Source organism: Andrographis paniculata, unplaced genomic scaffold, assembly GCF_009805555.1.
Source record: "Andrographis paniculata isolate CXL003 unplaced genomic scaffold, ASM980555v1 Contig50END, whole genome shotgun sequence".
NCBI classification, from domain to species: Eukaryota; Viridiplantae; Streptophyta; class Magnoliopsida; order Lamiales; family Acanthaceae; genus Andrographis; species Andrographis paniculata.
The window spans coordinates 501,875-528,645 of NW_026137585.1; the positions used below are offsets into that span (position 1 = coordinate 501,875).

General features: G+C 32.3%; 5 protein-coding genes across 6 annotated transcripts; 3 read left to right on the top strand and 2 right to left on the bottom strand.

The window, feature by feature from the left end:
- Positions 1-38: 38 nt before the first annotated feature.
- On the top strand, positions 39-1,453 carry LOC127253460 (probable dolichyl-diphosphooligosaccharide--protein glycosyltransferase subunit 3). Its single transcript, XM_051278076.1, has one exon. It carries the CDS (start codon positions 138-140, stop codon positions 1,170-1,172), a length of 1,035 nt encoding a protein of 344 aa, XP_051134033.1. The 5' UTR covers positions 39-137; the 3' UTR covers positions 1,173-1,453.
- A 2,557-nt stretch (positions 1,454-4,010) lies between these two features.
- LOC127253462 (CRIB domain-containing protein RIC11-like) lies at positions 4,011-5,955 on the top strand. The gene is made up of 4 exons (XM_051278078.1): positions 4,011-4,509; positions 4,633-4,733; positions 4,853-4,934; positions 5,520-5,955. The coding sequence occupies exons 1-4, from the start codon at positions 4,443-4,445 to the stop codon at positions 5,729-5,731; spliced, it is 462 nt and encodes a 153-aa protein (XP_051134035.1). The 5' UTR covers positions 4,011-4,442; the 3' UTR covers positions 5,732-5,955.
- Positions 5,956-12,129: 6,174 nt separating this feature from the next.
- LOC127253381 (homeobox-leucine zipper protein PROTODERMAL FACTOR 2-like) lies at positions 12,130-16,970 on the top strand. The gene is made up of 10 exons (XM_051277946.1): positions 12,130-12,401; positions 12,507-12,624; positions 12,705-12,893; positions 14,650-15,090; positions 15,163-15,264; positions 15,357-15,557; positions 15,647-15,821; positions 15,910-16,181; positions 16,264-16,359; positions 16,570-16,970. Exons 1-10 carry the CDS (start codon positions 12,130-12,132, stop codon positions 16,948-16,950), a joined length of 2,247 nt encoding a protein of 748 aa, XP_051133903.1. The 3' UTR covers positions 16,951-16,970.
- Positions 16,971-19,069: 2,099 nt separating this feature from the next.
- On the bottom strand, positions 19,070-21,427 carry LOC127253247 (vacuolar protein sorting-associated protein 28 homolog 2-like). 2 transcript variants are annotated; one of them, XM_051277707.1, is made up of 2 exons: positions 21,318-21,427; positions 19,070-19,917 (listed from the first exon to the last, which is right to left on the bottom strand). In XM_051277707.1, exon 2 carries the CDS (start codon positions 19,834-19,836, stop codon positions 19,207-19,209), a length of 630 nt encoding a protein of 209 aa, XP_051133664.1. In that variant the 5' UTR covers positions 19,837-19,917; positions 21,318-21,427; the 3' UTR covers positions 19,070-19,206. The 2 variants fall into 2 exon arrangements, with proteins under 2 accessions (XP_051133664.1, XP_051133665.1); XM_051277708.1 differs by lacking the exon at positions 21,318-21,427 and adding an exon at positions 21,239-21,307.
- A 644-nt stretch (positions 21,428-22,071) lies between these two features.
- On the bottom strand, positions 22,072-25,600 carry LOC127253246 (RNA pseudouridine synthase 6, chloroplastic). Its single transcript, XM_051277706.1, has 9 exons — positions 25,235-25,600; positions 24,280-24,408; positions 23,915-24,169; positions 23,736-23,817; positions 23,289-23,404; positions 23,153-23,207; positions 22,763-22,874; positions 22,496-22,665; positions 22,072-22,401 (listed from the first exon to the last, which is right to left on the bottom strand). Exons 1-9 carry the CDS (start codon positions 25,480-25,482, stop codon positions 22,108-22,110), a joined length of 1,461 nt encoding a protein of 486 aa, XP_051133663.1. The 5' UTR covers positions 25,483-25,600; the 3' UTR covers positions 22,072-22,107.
- Positions 25,601-26,771: the final 1,171 nt, after the last annotated feature.

Genomic DNA, 26,771 nt, shown 5'->3' on the forward strand with positions numbered 1-26,771 from the left:
CGTGTTGTGATTCTAATGGATGAAACACCTAAAGGTACAATCCTAGTCGGCAGGCCGTCGCGCAGTTCAAAATCTGAAACTGACCCGGAAAACGCCGCTCCGTACACTCTCTGGCTCCGCCGCCGCCGACGTAATCAATGGCGATTTCCGATACCCTAATTCTCACAGCCGTCGTCCTCATCGGCCTCCTCTCGATCCTTTCTACCTACGCGACGGCGGACGACTCTACTAAATCCATCTTATCCCAACTCTCCGCCCTCCAATCGAAGTCCCCCGCCGGCGTCATCCACCTCACCGACGACCTCCTCCGCCGCATCACCTCCATCCCCGCCCCCCGACCCTTCCACTCCCTGGTTTTCTTCGACGCTCGTCATCTCCATTCCAATCCCGAATTGCCTCTCCCGATTCTAAAAAAGGAATTCTCCCTCGTCTCGTCCTCGTTCAAATCGAACAACCCTAACCTAAAATCCCAATTATATTTCTTCGAAATCGAATTTCAAGAATCCCAAGCCTCCTTCGCCCAATTCGGGGTAAACACTCTTCCCCACCTCCGGTTGCTTCCGCCGAGCGCCGCCGATCTCAAGGCGGACTCAATCCGAATGGACGCCGGCGATTTCTCGAGATTCGCCGAATCCCTATCGGAATTCATCAAATCCACCACCAATTTCTCCGTCGGCCCCATCGATCGCCCCCCTGTTCTCTCCAAGCTCCAAATCGCCATTCTAACCGTCATATTCCTAATCTCAGCTGCTTATTTCATCAAAAAATTGATTTCCGGGAACTCATTTTTGCACGACAAGACCTCGTGGATTGCCGGCGCGATCGTCGTGTACTTCTTCAGCGTTTCTGGTGTGATGTTCAACATAATTCGTGGAGCTCCAATGTTCATGGTGGACAGGAAGGATCCTTCGAATATTGTGTATTTTTACCAGGGCTCGGGGATGCAGCTAGGTACCGAAGGATTTTCTGTCGGATTTCTGTATACATTTGTGGGGCTTTTGTTGGCATTTGTGACTCATGTTCTTGTTAAATTGAGGAACACGGCGGCGCAGAGGTTGTCGATGCTCTTCGTGCTGTTCGTCTCGTTTTGGGCAGTTAGGAATGTGATTTTGTTGGATAACTGGAAAACAGGGTACCAAATTCATGGCTATTGGCCTTCAAGCTGGAATTAATTTTGCTTGGTGAGTGTCGAACCAGACTGTTCTTGAGTATATTTTCTTACATTGAGACTAATTGGATTGTGTGTTTTGTTTCCCATCTTTGGTGGATTCGTCTTAATTGCATGTTTTGTGTAGACGATTATTGAATTTGATCATTTTATCGACTATACTGATGATTGAGATGTGGTCGACAGATGTAGGTTGAATTTAGGATGAGTGTTTTTCCTTACATTGAGACTAATCGGATTATGTGTTTTGGTTCCCATTTTTTTGGTGGATTCATCTTTATTGCATGTTTTGTGTTGCTGATTATTGAATTTGATCATTTATCGACTATACTGATGATCTAGCTCGAATCTTGGATGAGTATTTTTCCTTACATTGAGAGTACCCTTTTTGGTGTTCGGATTATTGAATTTGATCATTTATCGACTATACTGAGATGGTGCTTGACTGATGTATATCGAATTGTGGATGAGTTTTTCTTTTCTTACATTGAGACAAATTGGATTATGTGTTTTGGTTCCCCTTTTTATGTTGCATTCATCGTTATGTCGTCAATTATTGAAACTAATCATTTATCGACTATAAGCTTGGATGAGTCTTTTTCCTTACATTGAGACTATTTGGATTATGTGTTTTGTTTCCCCTTTTTCGTGGATTCATTTTTATTACACTTTTTGTGTCGCCGATGATTGAGTTGAACATTTATCGACTATCTCTTTACATTAGGCTTAACCTTGCAATTAGTCTACTTATGTAACTATTTGAGATTTGTATGTATATCGATGGATTATGTGATGTTCGCACGCCTGAATTTGATCCCTTGTACATTCTTTTATTGTCGTGTCGAATTTATGTATTAAACTTGATGAAGTCTTTCGACAAGATTCGTATGTGTCTTGTTTTAAGGTTTCTCTATACTCGTTTCCCGAACATCTTATCTTGGCTAAGTCTAGAACCCGTCGAAGCGTTCTCGGGTTGATTGCTTTTACAATTCTTTTAAATATATAATTTCTTCTTACAAAAACATTGCTAAATGAACATAAAACTTCAAGAAATTGTTTCAAAATATTTGTAATATATATATATTTTTTTATAATTTTATACTCAATTTTTTTTCCTTTTTTACTCCTATCAATATAATTTATAAAATCATTAAGTAAAAATAAGAGCAAGATAGTGACAAAAAAAAAAAAAAAACTATTAAAATTATATTGTCTGAAAACCAGTGTTAGAATAAAAATTGGAAAATAAATTTAGAAAATAAAATAATTTAATATGAATCATGTCGTATCCTTATAAACAAAATTGTATCTTTAGACTTTTTCAGGTGTATATCTTTAGAGAATTTTGATATTATTAAAAAATGCTTTTTTAAATCAAAAACCCATTTTTTAAAATTATTTTAGAAACAAAAAATTCTAAAACCTTGATTTTTTTTTATTTTTTTTTAAAAAAACTACTCCCTCCTTCCCACACTCTATGTCCATGTTTTCGTTTCTGTTCGTCACATATACCGTGTCACTTTTTTTTTTAAAAAAAAATGATTATACACTTTAATCTCATTTTAAACTTTCTATTTTTTTTTTAAATTTTAATTAAACTAATTAATTATCTTAATCTTAATTTATAATTATTTATATTATATAATAATTATTTTTACTAATACATTCTTAATTATCTATTAAAAGTATTTTTCAATATTCTTAATCTTAATTTTTTTTTAATATTATTTAGACGCGGACGGAGAGACTAATAAAGAAAGAAGACAAGAATGGAAATGAAATGTGAGGGGTCCCTATTGGTGGAAAAAATAGCATTTCGACAAAAATGACAAAAGGGTGCTTTTCAAGATTTTTGTAGGTGGGGGGTGTGTGACAACATATAATAATATTAATAAAAATAAAAATACATGGCCCCGAAAATGATTTTCAAACGACACGTCACATTCAAATTTGGCCCAATTATTTATTTCTTATCATAACAATATTAGACTTTATTTTTTAATTATGATTCTAAAATATAATAATAAATAATATAAAATATTTTTTCTAAAAATTAAACTTAAATACCATATAAAAATAAAATCAAATCATCTTTGCTCGGTGAAGAGAGCCAAAATAGTTTTAAAGTTTTTAAAATTATTTATTAACAATATATTTTTTTTAAAAAATATTAATGCTAATTACTTTTTTCTCTTGCTATACATTATGCCGAATAATCATTTTTCTTTTCATTATTTTTAACAATTTTCAGAATTTCTATCTAAATAGACATGGTCAGAAAATTTCCCGAAATAGCATTGTCACACAGTCCAGGCTGCTCCAGCTAATTATAATAATTATTTATATATATATATATATATACTTTTTCAATTAAATAATATATTGGAAAGAAAATATTAAAAATTCAGAGGGGATGATTTATTAAAATATTGCAAATGGCAATAAAAGAATATTGAGAAAAGATTCTGTGTAAGAAAATGGATGTCCATAAACACACCAAACATATAACATGCTGTTCATTTTCTTACATATGGGGTTAGGTTTCTTATTTTTGACTTATTATTTATCTTCTTTGTGCAAATAAATTGCTTAATAATATGTAACATATAAAACTAGTTGTATTAGATGAAAAAATAAAAATGGCTTTTATTTCTTGTTTTAAAAATTTATTAAATGATAGTTATTTTTTGTAAATATATTGAAGAATTGTATTTGTATTATCTTATGAGAGGAGAGAGGGATAAAAAAATATATATAAATGAACAACCAAATAAGATAAAACAATTTATTTTTTTCTTGAACAGAAAAGTATATAAAAGAATAATACAATAGCAACATACACAGTAAGTATATAATTCATTTTGTGATCCACTCCCAATACCACCCTTCTCTCTCTGATCACTCTCTCTCTCTCTCTCTACATTCTTGTTCAATGTTCATAAGAAAGACCCATTTCTCTTTCTTCATTTCTTTCTCTCTCTACATTCTTGAATAAAGCTGGTTTTAATTAGAATCAAAATTTGGAGATTCATATTCCTGATATTGTCTCTTTATGCCTTTCTTCCCAAACCCACATTTCTTCATTTGCTTGCTTGCTGTTCACACAGGCAAAGAATTGCTAACCTCACTTTTTCCCCTAATTTTTATTTTTAGTTTTTACAAAAATCTCTTTTAATTTCTTCGACATTGTAGCTTCTTGATCATTTATATATATATATATATATATTCTCCCTGTCGGAAATTTTCTTGGAGCTTAGATAGATCAGTAGCACTAATGGGTGGGACAAGATCGATGAAAGGGATCTACAGAGGCTTCAAATATACCCTTTCCCAAATTTTTGGTACGTACAATCAAACCCTAAATTAATCAATCAATCTTGGTTTGTCTGAATAATTTAATTTAATTTCTAACAATGTCTGAAAATCTTTTTTTTTTTTTGTTTTTTTGAATTTATAATTTGCAGTTGTGAAAGAACGTGAGATGGAGATTGGGTACCCAACTGATGTCAAGCATTTGGCTCACATTGGGTGGGATGGCTCCAGCTCTGTCAATGCCCCTGCTTGGGTATATATATATATATATATATATATATTTGTGTATTTTTATTTATTTATTTATAATTCTTGGAATTAAATGAAGTCCTTGTTGTTAATGTTTGAAATTTTTAATTTAATTTTGAGCAGATGAATGAGTTCAAGACAGGCCCCGATTTTGGGAATTATTCTGGTTCTACTGCTGCCCTTTCTCTCTGGTCTTCTTCCCAAGGTTTGTTCTTTATTTTCTTGCAATTTTGTAACTATATATATATATATATATTTTGTACTAGATCTGTTATTGATTGGGGCAATGAAAATTGATCACGGGTTGCAATTGGAATTGGATTCTGGAAAAAAATTAAAAATTTTATGAATAATGTCTTATTTGATGGCCCTATTTGATTCTTTTCCAAGCATTTGCGCGTTTAGTTGGCCATTTTTATTTTTAAATTTAATTTTTGGTTTGAATGTGTTATTCTACGAAATAAAATATTATATTTTTTGTATAGAATAGTCAAAACAAATAGTAAAAAGAAAATTTTTGTTGAAGCTAAAAATCTGAATAAATTTAAAAAAAAAAAAAAAAAAACATTTAAAGCCCAGAATGTCAAATTGGGAGTTGGGTTTGTTGAATTTGGAAATAGTAAAAAATGAATTGAACAGATTATTTTTTTAATAATTAAATATTTGATATATACACCATAGGAAATAATTTGGCTCATATGTCACGAGAATGTTTGTCTCTATTTGTTATACATTTTTATTCTTGCCTTCAATTTGGCTTTAATTTTTTATTTTTTATTTTTTTAATCAGATTTCAGCGAGTCCACGTGGCAAACGTCGAAATCCGACGTGTCGTCGTCACCAGCCGAGCTCGCCGGTGTAAGAACAAAGCAGAAACGGAAGAAATCCAAGTCAATTTCCTCCCCAAAATCGAACCCTTCGGCATCCTCGAGGTCATTAAGAGTCGCAAAGTCGATTTCCAATTTCATCGAATGCAGCATCAAGCCGACGACAGCCCATTGACCCGGCGACGACAATGCAAGAATGGAGACATGAATTAGAAGATCGAATACGATGTTAGGACAAGCATTTGGTTGAGGCGACAATGATGAAGCCGAAAATCGATATTTAAGTAACATCTTGTTCTTGTTTTAAGGCTTGAAGATGATTTGGTTTGAAAAATAATTAGGGATTGTAAAAATTTAGAGCGTGGTTACTTGGTATTTTATTTTTACACGATTTTTAAAAAATTAATGTTTAAAAACAAAAAAAAAAAAAATCTTATCTCACAATAAAATTACCTAAAATTGATATTACAATGAAGAATATATATGTTGGGACAGGACATTGGCTTTTGGTAATTTTTAGTTCAACTTTTAAATTTTGACTATACAGGGAATTATTGTAAAATTGAATTATTCTTTGAATAAAATATTACATCGGTCTGTCCTTTTACATATTGGGCTTAGTGGGCCTATATAATATGGGCCCAATTACCTTTAAAATTGTATCTCCAACCATAATAATTATAAGAATGGTAAATTATATAATATCTCTTATATTTTAATAAAAATGCACAAAATACCTTCTATTTTATTTATTGTCAACTTTCTTATGTTAAAGTAAAATTTGCACCAAACATCATCTTTATCAAAAATTGATATTTGGTTCTAAATAAAGACCTATAGCAAATTTTATATAAATAAAAAACACAAAATATCTTAAATATTTTTTTTTTCAATAAAAATAAATGATGTGGAGAGTATTATTTATTTATATATGATTATACTTATATAAATATTCGAGTGACTGTATATTTAATAATTATGATACTGGTAAAATTTTAATTGCACCTAATTCATTCTAGGGTGTGTTTGTTTGGGGGTTTGGATTTTGGATTAGGATTTGAATAGTAAAAATTTTGAATTTGAATAGTTGTATGATGTGATATAAATAGGGTTTGATGTGATGTTTTGAATGTGAAATTGATTTTTAGTATAATATAAAAAATAAAAAATAGGTGTTTGATTTGATGTTTTTGGGGGGAAAAAATTGGATGAATAGTGGAAATCCTCCAAAATCCTTCAAACAAACACACCTAGGTGTACATGTCTATCGATACACATCTACAAACAACTTTTTTTATTTTTATTTTTTACAATTTATTTATTAATTCTAACAAAAATTCTTAAATGAGCAGATGGTTGTTAGTTATTAATATTATGAAATTAATTTATGGTTTGTTTACTGAAAGTAAATTTTCATTATTTTCTTTAACCACCAAAACTAAATTTAAGCCTTCAAATTGAAATATTTAGGTTGTCTTCTCTAACAAAAGAATGAGTGATATTGTTTCAAAAAAATTTATCCAACCAATAAATATAATTCAATAAAAGTCAACAATTTTAAATATATAATAAAACCATCTTTTCAAACACACAAAATATCATTATTTGTGCCACTATTACAAACATATACCTAACAATGTTAGAAAGCACTTAAAACTATAAACATTAAACAAACAAAACCTTACGACTTAAAAATTTTATTATTTATGATATAATTTTTTTTAAAAGAAAAATATCAATTTTTTTCCAATAATGTTTAACTAGTATTTTAATTTGATATTTTGTGATAATATAATATATTTTTATTTTGAATTGTGTGGACTAAATAATAGTAGTAATTTTGAATAAAAATTAAAACCAAAATAACACATCCTATATAATTCCCAAATTTATTGTATATACATATATTTATTTATTTAAAAATTGAATTTTCAGCTCAAAATTTTCTGCATAAATTTCTCACAAAATTTCATCACACACACACATATATATATAATAAATAATAATAATAATAATAAAATTTTCTACTTTATTTTGACTGGGCTTCATTTATTTACCTATCAAATTATGAGGAAAAATTTTTATTTTTAAAATTAAATATATATAATATATTCATTGTAATTTAAATTTTATAATTGGGAAGAATTAATAATTATTCGTTGACTTAATAAATAACTGTAGGCAGTTTCTCACATTTATTTGTATATACTTAATATATCTATATTTAAATTTTATATCCTTCTTTAGGCTAAATGAAATGATTTTTGTTGCCTTCTATAGTTACAGGTTACTATTCAATAAACACAACTCATAATTTGCTGTAATAATAACAATAATAATAATAATAATAATAATAATAATTTCATGCATGTAAATAAATATATAATAATTAATTAATTAATTCCTTCGTCACAAGAAAAACTAAATTCAATTAAATTTATTTTCCTATGAAATATATAAAATTAATAGTTAGATAATAAAATTTATACAGTACAGTTCCTTTATGGTTTAATTTAATTTTCTGAAAATATAAATGATAATTATAACAATTTTGGAGGGAATTTTTTTTAATTAATATAGAGCATAATATAATGCTTATAATATATAAACTATATAATTAAATTAAATATATGGTGATTATATATTCAATAAAATTTTAATGCAGCTGTATGTGCACATTGTGTCACTGAGCTGTTTTCTTACCAAAAACTAATTTATGAAATTATTCTTGCTTCCAATTTGCATCTCATTTAAGATAATAATAATAATAATAATAATAATAATAATAATGATGATGATGCAAGAAAAGTGTGTTTGATGTTGTATCGTAGATGGCGTGTTTACTTGTAAAATTTTAATTTTGAATTGAAATAATTTTTTGATATAATATAAATATATATTGATACGATATTTCAAATACAAAAATAAATTAGAATATAATATAATATAATAAATAAGTGTTTTGATTTAATTTTTTGAAGAAAAAGAAATAAGAATAGTAAATCAAAAGTCAAAATTTTACAAATAAACACACTAAAAAAGGATTTGTTCTTTTACGATTTCAAATCAAAATTAATAATATTTCACTGCATATCGTTTTCAATAAAAATATATTATTTTTTCGTACAAAATATCACATTAAAATACCGTTAAAACAAAAACTCAAATTAACACTCTATTTCAAATCAATTTAAACCAAACAAAATATAGTTCGTAAAAATTTTAGAAACTTTTGTTGTTAGTTATTAAGAATTATAAAAATATTGTTATAGTAATCGTTATTTTTATTATTCTTAAAAATATTTTGAAATAGGAAAAAAAAATATTTATATTGAGAACGGTGCATAATATTTGTGAAAGTGAACAAATAGTTTAAAGTATATCGAATCTAACACATGATTTAGAAATATCATATTCACATTTCACGGTATAATTTTTATTTAAAATATCGTATTAAAAATATTAATTCATTGTTCTAACTATTGAATGAAATTTTACAAATAAATTAAACATGTGGTGAATGTTGTTTAATTACTAATGTAGTTTTTTTTTTGTCATTCTTTTTTTTAAAAAAAAAAAAAAATTCTAACCAATTTTATTATTATTGTCGCTTTGAAGTATCGTATGCATTGCTCAAATTGTTGAATAAAATTAAAAAATACGTACGTTCTAAATTGTTCTTTGACTATTAATGCGGTATATTTTTGATCAAATGCTTTTATTAAATAAAGTCACATTGTTATCATTTATTGAATAAATTTAACGAACAACCAGACATTTTATTATTTTGTAGTTTTTATTAGATAAGATTATTTTTGTTGTATATTGAATGAATTTCACAAAGTAGCTAGCACGTGTTGAATTCCTCCTGTTTATCGATAATTTTTTATGTAGTAAATTAATTATTGTCGTATTGAATGAATTTTATAAATAAGCACGTGCTTGAATTGTCGACGAACCATTAATATAGTGCTTTTTTTTTAATCCGATTATTCTTATTAAATATGATCGATATTGTTAGTTTGAAGTATTAATGAATTGCTCGAATTGTCGATTGCTTATGTAATAACTATTTTTGTGGTGTACTTTTTATATGATGCTTTTTATTAAATAAATGTATTTGGTGTCGATCATATATTAAAATAATTTTTATTTTTTTTTTATCAAATAAGGATATCGTTTTGATATGTTAGAAGGAAATTCACGAATAAACACGTGTTGAATCGCATGAATTAATTGTTGATCGTTCTAAGGTATTAAATGTCTATTAAATGAATTTCTTCGAACAAGTGAACAAAATTGTCGAATGAGTGCCGCCGACACATTGCGTGAAAATTTGCGTAAGTTTATTGAAATATTAAGTAAAAATATACGTATAATTACATCATTTCTATAATAAAATTACAAAATAAAACTAATGAATTTTTATATATACAAATTAATATTTAATTTTTCAAGTTTGTGTAATAATAGCGTGAAATAATTAGCAATTAAAATCTCAAATTGAATATAAATAAAAATTAATGAAGCATTTTTTAATTCTTTAATTTTGTACATAAAAAATTCAAACAAAATTCACGTTTTCGTTTTTTCTCAATTCTCAAATTTTAATTAAATACAATTAAATTAGCATCATAATTTCTTCAACGTATTTAAATTCATTCAATAAATATAGCTTAATTTTATTACAGCTGAAAATAAATATTCTATAACAATATTTGGTTTTTAATATTTAATTTCTTCAAATTATTACCATTAAAATTGAACATATAAAAAAATATAGTTTTTAATAAAATAAAATTTGAAAAACTAAAAATGGCTAGAATAATCCCTTTTTTTAAATTTACATATCCATTTTGATAAATGTAACACAATTATTCATTCATGATTTTGTTCAATCCCCCTATTTAATTCAACGATACAAAATTATAATTCAAGAACAACTTTATTATCTCCTAAAATGAAATGTGATTGTTCTAGATAAAAATTAAAAATTAAAAAAATGAATTAGTAAATGACTCAAATACTCTTTCTCCATATTCTGGACATTATTACAAAACTTTCTACACCTAATTTACAAGTCTTCTGATATGTATGTTTAGGTACAAGTTTTAATTTGAAAATATTTTCAAATAGTAAAAATTTTGATATTCGATATTATATTTTGTAAGAAAAATAAATATATTTATGTGAATGTGATATTTATTTCGTCTCATTCAATATATTCTTTCTACCATTTTTGTCCGTACAACTAAAAAAGTAAATATTTTTTCTATTTTTGTAAAGTTAAACTATATATAAATACCAAACTATACACTTCTACAAAACATTTTTTTTATATATTAATATTTTTATTAGTCAATAAAATACTATTATTGTTTAAGTTACTGTATAAAAAAAATTTAAAAATATACATTCCGAGAATTTTTTTTTTAAAAAAATAATAATAATCCGAAAAGTTTCAAAGGTGGCCATGTAATTAGATCTTTCATATCTAATAGTAACCCTGAGATTGAATCAGGACCGTTGATTTTGGGCAACACAAGATTCATACAGATAGATACAGATAAACATGCAAGTGTGTGTGTATGAGTGTGTAATAACACACAGACCATATAGCAGAGGAGAGAGAGAGAGAGAGAGAGAGAGAGAGAGAGAGAGAGAGAGGAGAGAGAGAGGGGAAAATTTAAAGAGGAGAAACTAACCCCCCGAGCAATAAACACAGCGAGTGCTTACATGTATTCTGTGCTCCATTAATGCTATCACATCTTCTCCATCTACTCTCTCTCTCTCTCTCTCCTCTTTCTCTCTCTCTAGATTTCTCCTCCTCAACCATAAATTACGACCCTCCCTTCACTCCTTCCCCACCTCATTCCCATTTCCTCCGAATCCTCTCTCCAGAGGTCGTCTTCTTCATCTTCTTCTTCTGCAATTTTTCTTTTTTATTTTTTTATTTTTTTTTTGTTCTTGTCTTTGATTCTGATATATGTCTGTCTGTCTGAATCTGAAGTGAGTCTCTTTCGATTAAGGTTGTTTGTTGTTGTTATTTCGATAATCAAAATCATGAGTACTCCTTTTGGAGTTTGTTCATGTCAATCTGATAATATTTCGAAATAAAACAGACAATCTGGGATGGGTCAAAAAAAAGCCTGTCTGAAATCGAGTTTTTTCTTGTTTTTAGGTTTTAAACACGATAAAGATTCCTTTTTTTTTTTTTTTTTTTAATAATTTTTTAGTGAGGTTGACAAACCAGAAAGGGAATAAAATACAGAAAGCCCTTTGACTGTGTTTCACACTCACTGTTTAACTTTTTTTATTATTTTCTTCTTCGATTGAGACATGTCTGTGACTGTATCTGTGTGTGAAGGTCAAACCAGTTTCTCCAATCACCTGAAAACCCTAAAATCCAGATTTCATCTCGATTTAGGGTTTCCAAATATCAAACAAAATTGGGGAAATGGAATTAATTAATCTACACAGTTTTCACCTTAATCTTTGCTTCAATTTAACAAATCAATCGGCCTGATTCTTACAATGGATTTTCGCTGGGTGTAATAACCTGCAGAAACGAAGATGTTTAATCCATCCAATGTGTTCGACGGCCAAAGCGATCTGCTTGAACTCGCGCGCCAGGCGGCGACCACGGCGGGGCAGAATGAGCCACCGCCACCTCCTCCGCCGCCGCAGCAGATGCCGGCGATGGTCGTCCACCACCCCCGCGGCGGCGATCTGGAGAGCCGAATGGCCAATCATGTAATGGACCCATCTTCCGGCGACGACCAGGAGCCGCCGAAGAAGAAACAGTACCATCGCCACACTCAGCACCAGATTCAGGAGATGGAAGCGTACGGACACACAATTACACATATACATACGTATACATATACATATCCATATATATATATATTTGTTTGATTCTGCCTGTTTCGATTGGTTTAATGTTTCGACAGGTTCTTCAAGGAGTGTCCTCACCCTGACGACAAACAAAGAAAGGAGCTTGGACGACGATTGGGGCTGGAGCCTCTGCAAGTCAAGTTTTGGTTTCAAAACAAACGCACTCAGATGAAGGTTTGTTGATTGGATTCGATTCATTTAACAATGTGTAGATCCTTATATAATGGGAATTAATTATGTTGTAATAATTTCAGGCACACCATGAGCGCAATGAGAACACACAGCTCAGGCACGAGAACGACAAGTTGCGCGCGGAGAGTCTCCGGTACAAGGAGGCTCTATCAAACGCGATTTGTCCAACTTGTGGCGGTCCGGCGGCCTTCGGAGACATGTCCTTCGACGAGCAGCATCTGAGGATGGAGAATGCTCGTCTTCGCGAGGAGGTAATAAATCGGGTGTGTTGGTTTCTTTACATTTATTGTCGAGAGAGATCTATTGCATAAAATCTTAAACTAGGGTTTAGTAAAAATAGGCTTGCGCGCGAAATTAAAATTAAGGTCCTTATATATATATTGTATAATATTTTTTTATGAGTAGAAGATATATAAATAAATAAATCAAATGATTTTCAAAATATTTTTGGATATAAATTCATTGACACACTATAAGAAAAAATTATTTTTGTAACAAAATTTTTTTTGTCTCTAAATCTATTTTTTCCATTACTAATGATATTAAAGACGGAAATATGAATGAAATTACGTTAGCTACGTGAACTTCAGGGACGGAATTCCGTTACAAATATATTATTTTTTTATAGTGATAATTATATAAATCAAATAAAATTAAATTTTTTGTATTGGTTAATATGATTACAAACAAATACAATGCTTCTAAAGAATTTTCTACAATATTTATAATATTGTTACAATGAAATATTATTGATTAATATGATTACAAACAAATACAATGCTTCTAAAGAATTTTCTACAATATTTATAATATTGTTACAATGAAATATTATTGATTAATATGATTAATTATATGTAATACATTTTCATATAAATAAGTGAATAAAGTATAACAATGTTACAATTATTGTGAAAAAATATTTTATAAATTATTATAGTATTTTTTTATTAGAGAATAAAATTTAGATAAGAAATGTATATTCAAAAAATAAGGAAAATAAATTAAATAATAAAGAATATTATAAAATTATAAATTAAAATTAAAAAATAATATAAGATAACAAAGCTTAGTCATAAACGTTAGAGAATTTGTTACAATCATAGAATTTAGATTTTTAATTTTAGATAAAAAATATTATGATAAAATACATGAGACAAATATAAAAATAAAATTATTGAATATAAATAGAAAAATTTAAAAAAGTAAAAATAGATGAAATAAATGAAATGATAAAAACATAAAATAAAACTCTGCATATCGATTGTATAAACCTTAAATTTAGAGTTTAATAAAAATTATTGGGATTGAAAGATCGATCGTATAAACTTTTAATCTAGAGTTTAATAACAATGATTGTGATCGAGTGATTCATTGTATAAAATTTTAATTGTGATCTAGTGATTGATTGTATAAAATTTTAATTAAAGATTTAATAGCAATAATTTTGAATGAGTGATCCATCGTCTAAACCTTTGATGTTAGATAGCTAAATATTTTTTAAAAAAATAATAAATTTATCGAACAATTTGTACTTTTAAGACATTTGTCGCTCACCGTAGTTCCTTCCCGATTTTGGGAAAATGAACTAGGTGAGGAAAATGTAAGCTAATAGGAATTTGATGTGAACGTTTTCAATGTTCGAAAGTTCATTTATTGAGTAAATGATCGTGTTATAGATATATATATATATGTACATATTCCCAATGTGATAGATAGTTATTCACGGGTTTAATTATGTTCTCAAACGAGCTCGAGTGAGTACAGATCAAGGTGTTTCTTAAATGCTTTTACGATCCAAGTAACAGAACGATAAGACAAAGAAAAAAAGAGTTAAAAAGACAAAATACGCGCTTTTAAGACTAGACTTTTGTTCGCTCCTCCACGTGCGTCCGCGCCGTGTCGTTGCTTAACCCTAATAAAGCGAAAGAAGTCGAAAACTACTACCTACTTTTGTCGAAAGCCATTCAATATAACTTCTCATATAACTTATGTTCCTTTTGTTTTCAGATCGAGAGGATGGCGGGGATGGCCTCTAGGTATGCCGGGAAATCGGTGGTTGCATATCCTAACCTTATGCCGCATCCCCAGATCGAAAATGGAGTCGGAACCTACGGGGGACAATTTGGCATGGGTCTCGGCAACCTCATGTATGCATCGAATACCGATCTTCTGAGGATGGTCGCCTCCTCGCCTATTTGCGACATGTCAATGATCATCGATCTCGCTGTCACAGCGATGGAAGAACTTCTTCGAATGGCGCAAGCGGGAGAGCCTTTGTGGATGTCGAGCATCGACAATTCCCTCGAGATGTTGAACGAGGACGAGTATTTCCGATCGTTCCCTCGCGGGATTGGTTCTAAGGTCATAGGAATGGCGACTGAAGCTTCGCGCGATTCGACCGTGGTGATGATGCATCACTCGAACATTGTCGAGATCATGATGAATGTGGTAAGGAAGTTCTTCCCGAGTTTTTATCGATGTGATACTATTCGATCGAGTAATGTGTGTTTTTTTTCGTAGGATCGATGGAACAAGGTGTTCTGTAACATTGTGTATCACGGCTCGACGTTGGATATACTCACAAACGGCGCTACGGGGACATACAATGGAGCTCTACAAGTGGTATGTATGCGTCGACGATGTCATAGCATAGTCTCCATGCTCGTTCTTCGTCGAATTTTACGTTATCCTAACCGTGTTCGACGTTGTTGTAGATGAGTGCTGAGATGCACGTCCCTTCGCCGTTCGTCGCGACTCGGAAGTCCTACTTCGTGAGGTATTGCAAGGAACACACTACGGGGACTTGGGCTATCGTCGATGTTTCGGTGGATGATTTTTGGCCTAGAGAAGGATTGCGATGCCGACGTAGGCCCTCCGGTTGTCTGATCCAAGAGCTTCAGAACGGTTACTCGAAGGTACGTAGAAAAAGATCGGTACTTTAACAATAGTCCGTCGCGTAAAATCTTCGAATTCGAGTTCTTATTGATCTTGATTTTGGCTATAGGTTACTTGGGTTGAACATGTGGAAGTATATCACAAAGATGTTCATAGCCTCTACATCCCATTGGTCTATTCGGGACTCGGGTTCGGGGCTCGTCGTTGGCTCACGACGCTCGAGCGACAATGCGAAAGACTCGAAAACCTTCTGGCGAATGCCGTTTCTCCCAGCGATTACGGAGGTAACTTTGCTTTTCGATCGTTTGTTTGTTTGTTTGATCTCATGTTGTCGTCTTCGTGTGTTGTAATGAGACGTGTTCCACGATGTAGTGGTAACATCGCCGGAGGGTAGGAAGAGTATACTGAAATTGGCTGAAAGAATGCTGATGAGCTTTTGCGACGGGGCTGGCGCCGCGACCGGAGAAACATGGGCAGTGCTGTCTGGAAATGGCCTCAACGATATTCGAGCGATGACTAGGAAGAGCATCAACGACCCCGGGAAGCCACCGGGCATCATCCTTAGCGCCGCGACCTCGTTTTGGCTTCACTTGCCGCCAAAGCGAGTCTTCGAATTCCTCCGAAGCCATACGACTAGAAACAAGGTAAGAAAGACTACGTTTTTGTAGGGAAAAGATTCGATCGATCTTTCTCGGACAACCTAAGTTTATCAATCTTATGATGCAGTGGGACGTTCTCTCGAACAACAGCGAAGTTACTGAAATGGCGTATATTGCCAATGGGAGCGACCCCGGGAACTCGGTCTCTCTACTCCGGGTCAATGTAAGTCAAATTCATCGAAAAAAAATATTTTTTCTTTTATAAAAATATCACATTAAATACTTATTTTCTTGGTAATACACTTTTTAAGTGACACTATTTCTCAAATTAACTTTTATAAAAATTATATATTAAATCAAATACTTATTTTTCTGTTAAAAACTTTTAAGACATAGTCTTAATCCTACGTTCTTAATTAACCGGTGCATGCAGGGAATGAACCAGAACCAAAACAACATGTTGATATTACAAGATAGTTGCTTCGACGCTTCCGGCGCATTCGTTGTCTATGCGCCGGTCGACATTGTGGCTATGAACATTGTCCTAAGCGGCGGGGACTCTGAGTATGTCGCCTTTCTCCCGTCGGGCTTTGCCATACTTCCCGACGGCCCTAAAACCCCGAGCCATTATGGCGGGGACGGCGTTATGGATATTGGTTCAGGTGGATCGTTGGTCACTGTGGCCTTTCAAATCTTGATCGATTCGATCCCGACTGCTCAGATGTCGCTCAGCTCCGTAAACACCGTCTACAACCTCATTAGGTGCACCGTCGACCGGATCAAAGCTTCCGTCGGCGGCCATGACGATATCTGACCGCCCCCTGCCGCCGGGCCCCCTCCTGGTAAACACGTCATCACTACTTGGTTATACTTTGAAATAACTTTTGATACTATTATATCAAAATTTTTAAGTACTATTTATATATATTTGTAGAAATTGTCACTATGCATCATAGTAATAAACATCAAATATATTTTTCTTATAAAACATGACATTAAATCAAATTGTCGAGTTTGTTTCTTTAGAAAAATTTTCCAACTCATTCCCCAAAAGAAATTAACACTTTCGATGTGATTTGAAATTCTAATTCTAATTCTAATTATTATTAAGGTTGTGTTTTTTTGAATGTTTTGCAGAAGGTAACAATGAGAAGAGAAATGGAGGGGAGGGAGATTAAGGGCGTGTTTGGGGGAGATCTGAAATTGCAGAAAGTCAAGAACGCACCTTGTGTTTCTGCAGGTGCGGGTATTGACTTGCCAAACAAACATTAATATATTATTATTACCAAAAGCAGATTAAAGACACTTAACGTTTTACAATCACATGAATTGCAGGCGTGGTGAGTCTTTCTTCTCTTTTTATTATCTTTTCCAAAAATTAGGGTTTCCGTTGGAGAGAGAGAGAGAGAGAGAGAGAGAGTCTGTCTGATCGATCTATCCATGGAAGAACTCATCGTATGGAAGTGTGTCATTGTTCTGTCAGTCATATCATCGTCCATTTTCAGTCCTTTAATTTCGAAGTTGTGTCTGCTCTGCTCGATCGATCGAACGATATCCATTTGTGTCTGTTTGTTCAAACTAGGCATGTCTGTGAACTGTTTTAATCATTTGTCATCGTGGATGATCATCGTATTATCGTTTTTATAATTGCTGTGGTCTTGATTATTACTTTGATTTCTGTGGTCTGTGTTTTGATTTGTTCGATTCTCTTGAGCACATATATATATATATATGTTGCTCGATTTGTTCGACAGGTACACGTTGAATTATGTCCTGGCTTGTGTGTTATATGATCGTATGTTGGCTTTATATGTGTCTTCATAATATATGCTTTTTTAAAGTATTTTATGATCGTGTGACATACATTTGGTATTAGATGTAATATTTTAAATAGAAAATAAGTTTTTTTTGAAATATTTAGTACTATATTATTTGAAAGGAATAATTAGATGAAATTTGTGAAAAATTTTCTTGTTCCTCACAAAGATTCTTGAGTTTACTTGTGTTTGCTTAAATATTACTTTCAACATTTTCAATAATTATTTTTACACATATATACTCCTCAATAAAATATAATATCTTTATTATTTTTTTTTATATAAAATATCATCTTAAACATTTATTATGTAAATTTGAACTACTACTTAAAATCCAAACCAAACAAAATTTGGGGTTTAAGTATTTTTTCTAAAATAATATCAATAAATCGATTTTTTAATTTTTTTTTTTTTCTCTAACAATATGTCCAACACTACTTTCTCATACACATTGCAATTACTTTACCGGAAAAAATAGTATTTTAATATTATTTTTTTTAAAGAATACGTACAATTGAAATTTTTTATAAAGTTATAATATTGTAAATTTTGAATTAAAGTTGAATATAAAAAAATATGTGGTAATGATCATACTTTTTTTTTTTTTTTATGAGGTGTATAATATCAAATTATCAATAATAATTATAATAATATATTGTCGATTTTTTATTTCCATGCCAACAACCAAATAAATGCAATGAACTAAATAGTTATTAGAACGTAAATAAATAATGGGTTAGAAAAACCACCACCTGCTCTACCTATTTTTTACTTTTAAATAATTAAAACTAACTTTTAGGTAGTAAAGAGTTTTCGGTTATTTCGAATATTCATAATCCTAAAATTTTAAATAAAATATTCTACTTTGAACCTGACGTTTCAAGTGAACACCAGCATATGTAATATACAATATTTTAAATAAAAAATTAGATGTTGAATATTTAGATATTTAATTTATATTTTACACTTGCATCATATTATATTTTTGTAATGAAATTAGTTTAATAAAATATTAACATATATATTGCAAAGATCTTTTTTTTTTTTTTTTTTATCTAATTTTACTTTTACAAAAATAAAATAATAATCAATTTCATTCCAAAAAAAAAAAGCATTATGTACTTGTAATGAATTATTTAACTAGTTAAGAAACTGCAATTACAACACACATATTATATGTAGAGTCGAATGAAGATATTAAAAAAAAAAAAAACATTAGAATTACGTACAAACTCACCGGAAAATTTGGATCTTTATGTTCCGGCAGAGGGCAAAGCCGCCATGAAAGAGTTGTAAGAAGAGTCCAGATCGAAGAGCAGCTGCCGGGACTGCTGCTCCGTCAGCTCGTCGGCGGCGCCCATTTTCGCGAGCTTCCCGATCCATTCGCGCATCTTCGTCTTCCCCTCGAAGTCCGGCGGGAGGATCGCCAGCCTGTTGAGAGAGCCCGAAAGATCCGACAGCAACGGATGAACCTGATCGACGGCAACCATGTTCAGCTTCAACGAGTCCATCGCCGTGATGAAATTCTGGACGCACTCGGCGACAATGGCGGCGGAAGTGGTAGACGACATCGCCGCAGCCGCCCTGTGCTCGACGGTGGCAGGAACGCCGGATGTGACGAGACGGTTCAGGGCAGCCGGGCAGTCCATCTTATGCATGTCGTGGAAGCGCTCGATGCTCGGGACGATGTCTTTTAGCGTCGAGGAGAGAGTCTTGAAATGGGCGATCAGTTTTTGGCATTCGGTTTCGTACTCTGTTGGAGAGATTATGTCGCGGACATACGCCTTTTCGAGCTTCTCTGTCGCTTTTATGATTGCGAAGAGCTCGGCGAAATTGTCGTACATTTCTCTTTCGCGTTTGTCGCTCCATAGCTTGACCTCCATGTGGTGTAGGTTGGTGTAGTTTACGATGTGCGGATTGGAGAAGAGTACTGGACACGCGCAAAGAGAATTGAAGCCTTATGGCTGCATCAAACAAGGGAGAAAACACGAAAAAAATTAGATTCGGATGTACCGTAAATCCAATTTCAGATGTGAATTCGACAAACATACTATAGAGGACCAAAACCATATGGCTGCATCGAAACAAGAGAGAAACCCGAAAATTTTCAGTGTCAGGTAAACCGTAAATCTAACTTAAGGTATGAATTCGACAACATACTACCGAGGGCTAAAACCTTACGGCTGCATTGAAACAAGAGAGAAAACCCGATGATTTTCAGGTATATCGTAAATCTAAAACCCAAAAATTTTCAGATTCAGATAAACCATGAATACAATTTCAGATGTGAATTCAACAATGTACTATATAGATGACCAAAACTTAATGTTCTGCATCGAAACAAAAGAAAAAACCTGAAATTTTCCAGATTCAAAATGTACCCTCGATCAACTTTAGAAATGAATTCAACAATAAATGATCAAAAGGTTAAGGCTGCATCAAAACAAAGGAATTATACTGCAAATCAAATTTTAGAAGTGAATTCCACAATAAACTATAGAGTACCAAAAACACATTATGGCTACTTCAGAACAAGAGATAACACAAAAAATTTCACAATTTTCAATAAACATTAACTCCAACTTTAGATCTGAATTGGACAATTAAATATGGAGGACCAAAACCTTAGGTCATTAGAACAAAGGATAATTAAAACCCGAAATTTTCAGATTCAATTATACAGTAAATCCAATTTTAGATGTGAATTTGACAATAAACTATATAGGACCAAAAACCATAACAAAAACACCTGAAATTTTTCAGATTCAATAAAGCCCTAAATCCAATTTTAATGTGATTCCACAATAAACTAAAGAATACCCAAAACTTATGTCTGCATCAGAAGAAAAGATAAACGCCAAGAAATTTCAGATTTAAAATAAACCCTAAATTTTCAGATCCAGACAATCCCTAAATCCGATTTTAAAATTCAAGTCCACTACCAACAACAGAAAAACAGCAATGCACACGATGATATTCTGTAATCAGAGAAAAGATCTCCAACAAAAACACCAAAAATTTATAGCTGCAATAAACCAAAACATAAAAACACACACATAGGCCATAGCCCAACACATGCTCAGAAAATCGACAAAGCATCGAATCAATTACACGCATCTACAAAAAGAATTCAGCAAATCTTGTCAAAGAAAAAATAAGCCCACGGTCACGCTAGCCACTGATTAAGTTCAAACCCACCGAAACGAAAGCGCAAACAGAAAGCTAAAATACGAAAACCCCAGAACATAAGAATTCACGAAAAATAGATAAAATCACAATCAATACCTCAAAAGACGGCATATCGGAAATTCAAGGAATGAATTAATAGAGAGGATAAACTCATAAAAGCAGAGGGAAGACTTACCGAATGGATGTAGGCGACGGCAATGGCGATGCGAATAGTTTTGTTGCAGGGAGGGAAGGAGAGCAGGCTGAGTCTCAGGGGGCTTGCGTCACTTGCGTGTAGCTTTTGTTCTATCTATATATATGTGTGTGTGTGTTAAGTTTGTATTTATCTTATTTTAAAACAATAATATATTTTAAGTAATACTTTGTTCTAATTTTTTTTTGCTTTTATTATTGATATTTCTTCAGTCCATCGAACTTAAACTTGTGTTGCTATTATTTTTCTTCTTTTTTTTCTTTCTTTTGTAGTTAGAGGGAGTATGAGGTACTTCAAAATATTTTATATATAAGATTATATGAATTATGTGACTAATTTTTATTACTAAGTTTAATAAATCATAGATAAAAATTTTAGTTTTAATCTAAATTATAGAAAATATATCTAACAATTCAAGTTGGCCTAAATTCCACTTACAAAAACTTGGAATAAATTAGCATTGGAGTTAGAATTCATGAAGAATTTTTGAATTTAGCAAAATCATGACACTCCTTCCCCAAATCTCCACATAAATGATAAGGTGTCCACACAACAATGTTTCAAATTTCATCTAAAAATTTCAATAGAAAAGATTACGTTGAAGATGATGCTGACTCAAATTTCACTCAAAATTCATATTCTTAAATAAACACACTCTAAATGTAACTCAAAATTCAAACTCTCAAACAAACACACCCTAAATCTAAGAGAGGACAAGACGATGGCATACCTTAGACTAAGCCTCTTTCGATGCCAAATGACCTCTTCGTCCCTATGTTTGGTGGTGTATTTCTCGCCACCACGGTGATCCAGCCTCGAAAGAGTGATGTCCATTATCATCCCATGAAATGTGACTAGCTTGGAGGCCAATGGCAATGCTCGGTTCCTTTCCGTGTTGAGCAATCCATTCTTCGACAGCTACTGCTTTAGCACAGTCGGTGCTAAACTCTTTCTTATTCTTGCCAAACGGGTTCACCCCGGAGTTTCCTGACTCGGCTATGGCTGCTGGCATATACATCGTGTCGCCAACTAGAGGGGCTCCACAAGCAGCCAGTTGCACACGAATCTGCATTTCCAACAAATGGCTAAGTAAATGGAAGCAGCTAAATTGTGGTGGAATGATTTGACCATAGTCAAGTACCAAGAATTCCAGATGTTACCTGATGCGTCCGGCCTGTCAAAAGATTGATTGTACACTCGTAAGCAAAATCTTTACTCGGCCATCCACTGTCCTCAATACCATTCTCCTCTTCGATCGATTTACTCGGCCAGGGAACCTCCCGGCAATCTAAGACCTCGAGCTGGCACAGGTGCCAACCGCTAACTAAATCTGCACCATGAGCGAAAAATGGATGTATCTTTTTAAATCTTCATATTTGTTACATCCAAGACAAAATATAAATTGAGGATGTAAATTTTCAAGTAACCTTCTGAAACAAGTCGAGGCGCTATATTAATAGGTCGCATGTAGTGTGTTATCACTCCGATTGGCACAGGAGCAGCAGCAAGTGCACGATAAAGCTTCTTTACATTTTTCTCCTGGAGCATATGCATAAAGTGTAAGTTGCTAACAAATTTAAGGTTCTTACTGCTTAATATGAAGCAACCGACACCTACGAAACCCAGAACAGCTTCTATAACAAAATCACATCATTACAACTTAGGATTCCCATAACAATTTCCATCTCCGAAAAACAGGGAGTATGGAAGCCGGGGAAAAGGGATTAACAGTAATTAATTTTCTGCCATTGATAATATAAATTATTCTAAAGCACATCACTACTTTCTGAGCATGAAAATAAAGATCGGTCACTAACCCTTATTTTGCCATGAAAAACTGAGCAGTACTCCTTTGTTCTTGCTAACACAACACTGCAAATAAATTATTGAAAATCGTCGCTATACTTTGCCTGGTTTAAAATAACAGACAATGAAATAACTAATATTCCATACCAGCCCTCTGTACAATTATCGATCTGGTGAGTAGTTCTCAGTGGAGCCTCCAAGCCCAAGGCCCGAGTTGCAAAAGTTGCACAACTTTCTTCAATGTTGTCTGTGGTTCCTCCAACCTGATAATGTAAACACAAACTTCAGAGCTTAAGTAAGTGAATGTACAGTTTCAATCAATTAAGATACCATTAGATGATATAAGAACAAGCAGAAGTTAAAATTGAGGATAATGGTCAAAATAAATGAACACAAAAAACACAACTCTATATAAAAAAGCAATTTGGTTTTCTCATTTTGTTAGAAAATAATATTATAAGAACTGGAATCTGTAATTTTTAAACTTTGGTGATAAATATTCTTCAACTACATATGCTCATTCTAGTTTAACAAAGAAAATTCAAGCAAGATTCAAATCGAATGAATTCTTCCTGAAATTTTTCAACTACATACTGATGTACCCGCGGGTTTGTCCAAAACTACATAGTCTTCAGTCACAGCAATAACTCGAGATCTCCAGTCAATCTTATAGCATCTGATAATATATAGATACATATAAACCAGAATTAGCAAATCACATTTAATATAAAATTTGTGAAAGTGAACAGAGCGGGTACACATCCCATGTATACCTTGGAAATCGTTTTGGGTGTACATGCACCCTTAAGTAAGTTCCAGCTTCAAGATACTCATCACCATGGGTTATTCGGAAAGTCTTTTTTGCTTCGCGTATTGTTTTCCCTTTAATGGACGATCTTTTTTTCAGAACTGATGGATCGGTATATTCTTTGAAAACTCTGATTTGCTCGGGAGTGGCAGTTGGAGGAGGGTCGGGGCACACAAGGGCATAAAATACAGCTCCAAAATGAATGAGATCTGCAACAAACCTTAACAAAGGGAATAATATTCTCAACCAAATTTATGTAATGACCAGTGTGGCAATATCATTCACACTGTTGTTCAACAAATAAACTTGATCGAGAATTAATGGACTCACTGGGACGGTAAATACAACGCTTCACTAATGTACTCCAGAACAGGTCCATCTTTTGAAACAACTAAGTGTTCTACTCTCGGAGCTCCATTTTGGGAGGGGCAAGGAAGAAGGCGATCATATGGAGGATAGCTGAAACAAAAAGTTCTACATCAAGACGAAAACTAAGAAGAAGGTTGAGGATATGAAAATAAGAGATCAGTTTGCTGCCTAATTCTCGGCATCTTACACAACCAATGATGATGCCTTATACAGAATTATCCGAGGGTTCATTCCTTCTGAGTGATTTAAACCAAATGAATTTTGAATTATTCCTTCAAATCTATTCACTAGCAAATTGGAAATCCATCTCCTTCAACATATCAAATCCTCTTTAGCATTACATCATTTCGAATACTTTCTAAAATACTATCAAGACACTAATATATGTATTTGAATTCGTTTTATTTCAAAATTGTATCTCGATTACATTCCCTGTAAATCCATTCTCAAATCCAAACAAAACAAAACAAACATGACCTAACTTTTTCATAACTAAGCATCCATTCCCATTGTTTGTTTTCATTTCTTCACGGCTTCTTACTTCACCGAACGGTTTCTTACTTGATTCATCAGTTTCTCTTTATCAATTCATTGTCTCCCCATATATCTTTATCCCAATCATTGTATTTTTTTACTTTATTACATTTTTCAACTGATTTTTCTGTTTTATGCAATTTCATTTTCAGGTTTAATTCTATTCAAGCAGAAACTTCAACTTCCATAACCGGAAGCTGCAATCCAAGGAACCATATCGAAAAACATCAAAGATTCAAGCGCACAATATTTCCAGCTAAAAAATTACAGCACCATATAAAGCTGAATAGCATTAACGAATGAAGCCAAAAAAACTGTGACAGTATTATCCCGCCAAGTCATTAAATTGGCAAAAACCTGCAGACAATTAATTGCAAAGTACCTATTCTCAGAACTACAGCTCGAAGAAACAGTGCTGACATCCACAGACGCAGTTGACGCACACCTCAAGCTCCTCCTCACACCATTAAATCTCCGCTGTTGGTAAATCTTCCCGAAACGGAAGTGCCTGGAGACTAACTGTCGCACAGGACCAGTACACCCACAGAACCTCCCTCTCCAAGCAGAAGCTGGCAGAAGAATATTCCTCGACACGACCGAAGAAATCGCCGCCGTCGCGCTAATCGCCATCGTCGGCCGCCGGGCAACCCTCCCATCACGATAGAAGCCTTCACTTATCAGACCAGAGGGTCCAAGTTTACAATTTTACCCTCACCGATAATGGCTTATTACCAATTTAGCCCGCCGTTTTGTGCATCATCAGTAAATATTTAATCCCCTAAAACGACGCCGTTATGTATATCAGCAAATAGAGTCGGCATACATAGTCAGGCTGGGCCGGCCCTATGCAAATGAAAACCGCGCTCGGCTCAGCCCAAATTGGTTAAAAATTAAACAATATTTTAAATTTATATAATTATATAACATAATTAAAGTTGTTTTCCAGATAAAATTTATTTTATTTATGTTTTGGTGGGAGAATGAGATCCATAGTTGTCTTTTTTTTTTCTTTTTTTTTTTTGTTAGAAGAGATATATTAATAGTATCGTATACTAGTATTTTTGTATTTTAGTATTTCGTGTATTATGGCATTTTGACATAAAATATTATACATCGATAATCAATATACCGAATTATTTATATTATCATTGGTACAATATTTTCTGTCTATTTAAGTTTTAAAAATTTTATTTTTATCTATTTTTCTAACTCTGTGTCGGATTAAACAAGTATAGACCCACAAAGGATCCCGTTTTCTATAGGACGAGAAGACCCCAAAACGGCGCCGTTTCAAACATCGTAATGGTGAACATTTATATAAAATGGGATGGTAATTAATAATTTGCAGAGGTTCTCACCAACCAGAAACCCTAATTTTGTGAATACCAATAAATGCACTGCACACACTTCCACTCCCCCTTCACCCCATTTTCTGCAAATTATATATATTTTTATTTTTATTTTTATTTTTATTTTATTGTGTGTGTGTGTGTGTTGGGAACTGAGAGCTGTGAATTGGTCCAAATTAAATGATTTCTATGAGTAATGACCATTGAGAAATAACATTCTTCACTTCTACCTTTTTACATATACATTAAAAACATCCCATTTTTATTATTTTAATAATTAATCTTTAAGTAATCTCCAACTTTTGGTTGGTTAATAATAATAATTGTAATAATAATAAAAGTAGTGTTTTGAATTGGGGAATTTAGTAGTATATCAACTGCCCGCCCACTCCATCGGAGAAGGTCACAATCACTCAATAAAACTTTGTTTATCAACGAGGGATGTTACTTATTTTAGAATTTTCTTTTTACTTTTTATTTGAATAAACTGAGAAAGCAATATTTTGTGAGATAAAATAACTACAAAATTGTTATTGATATATAATAAAAAGAATTAAAAATAAATGTGTT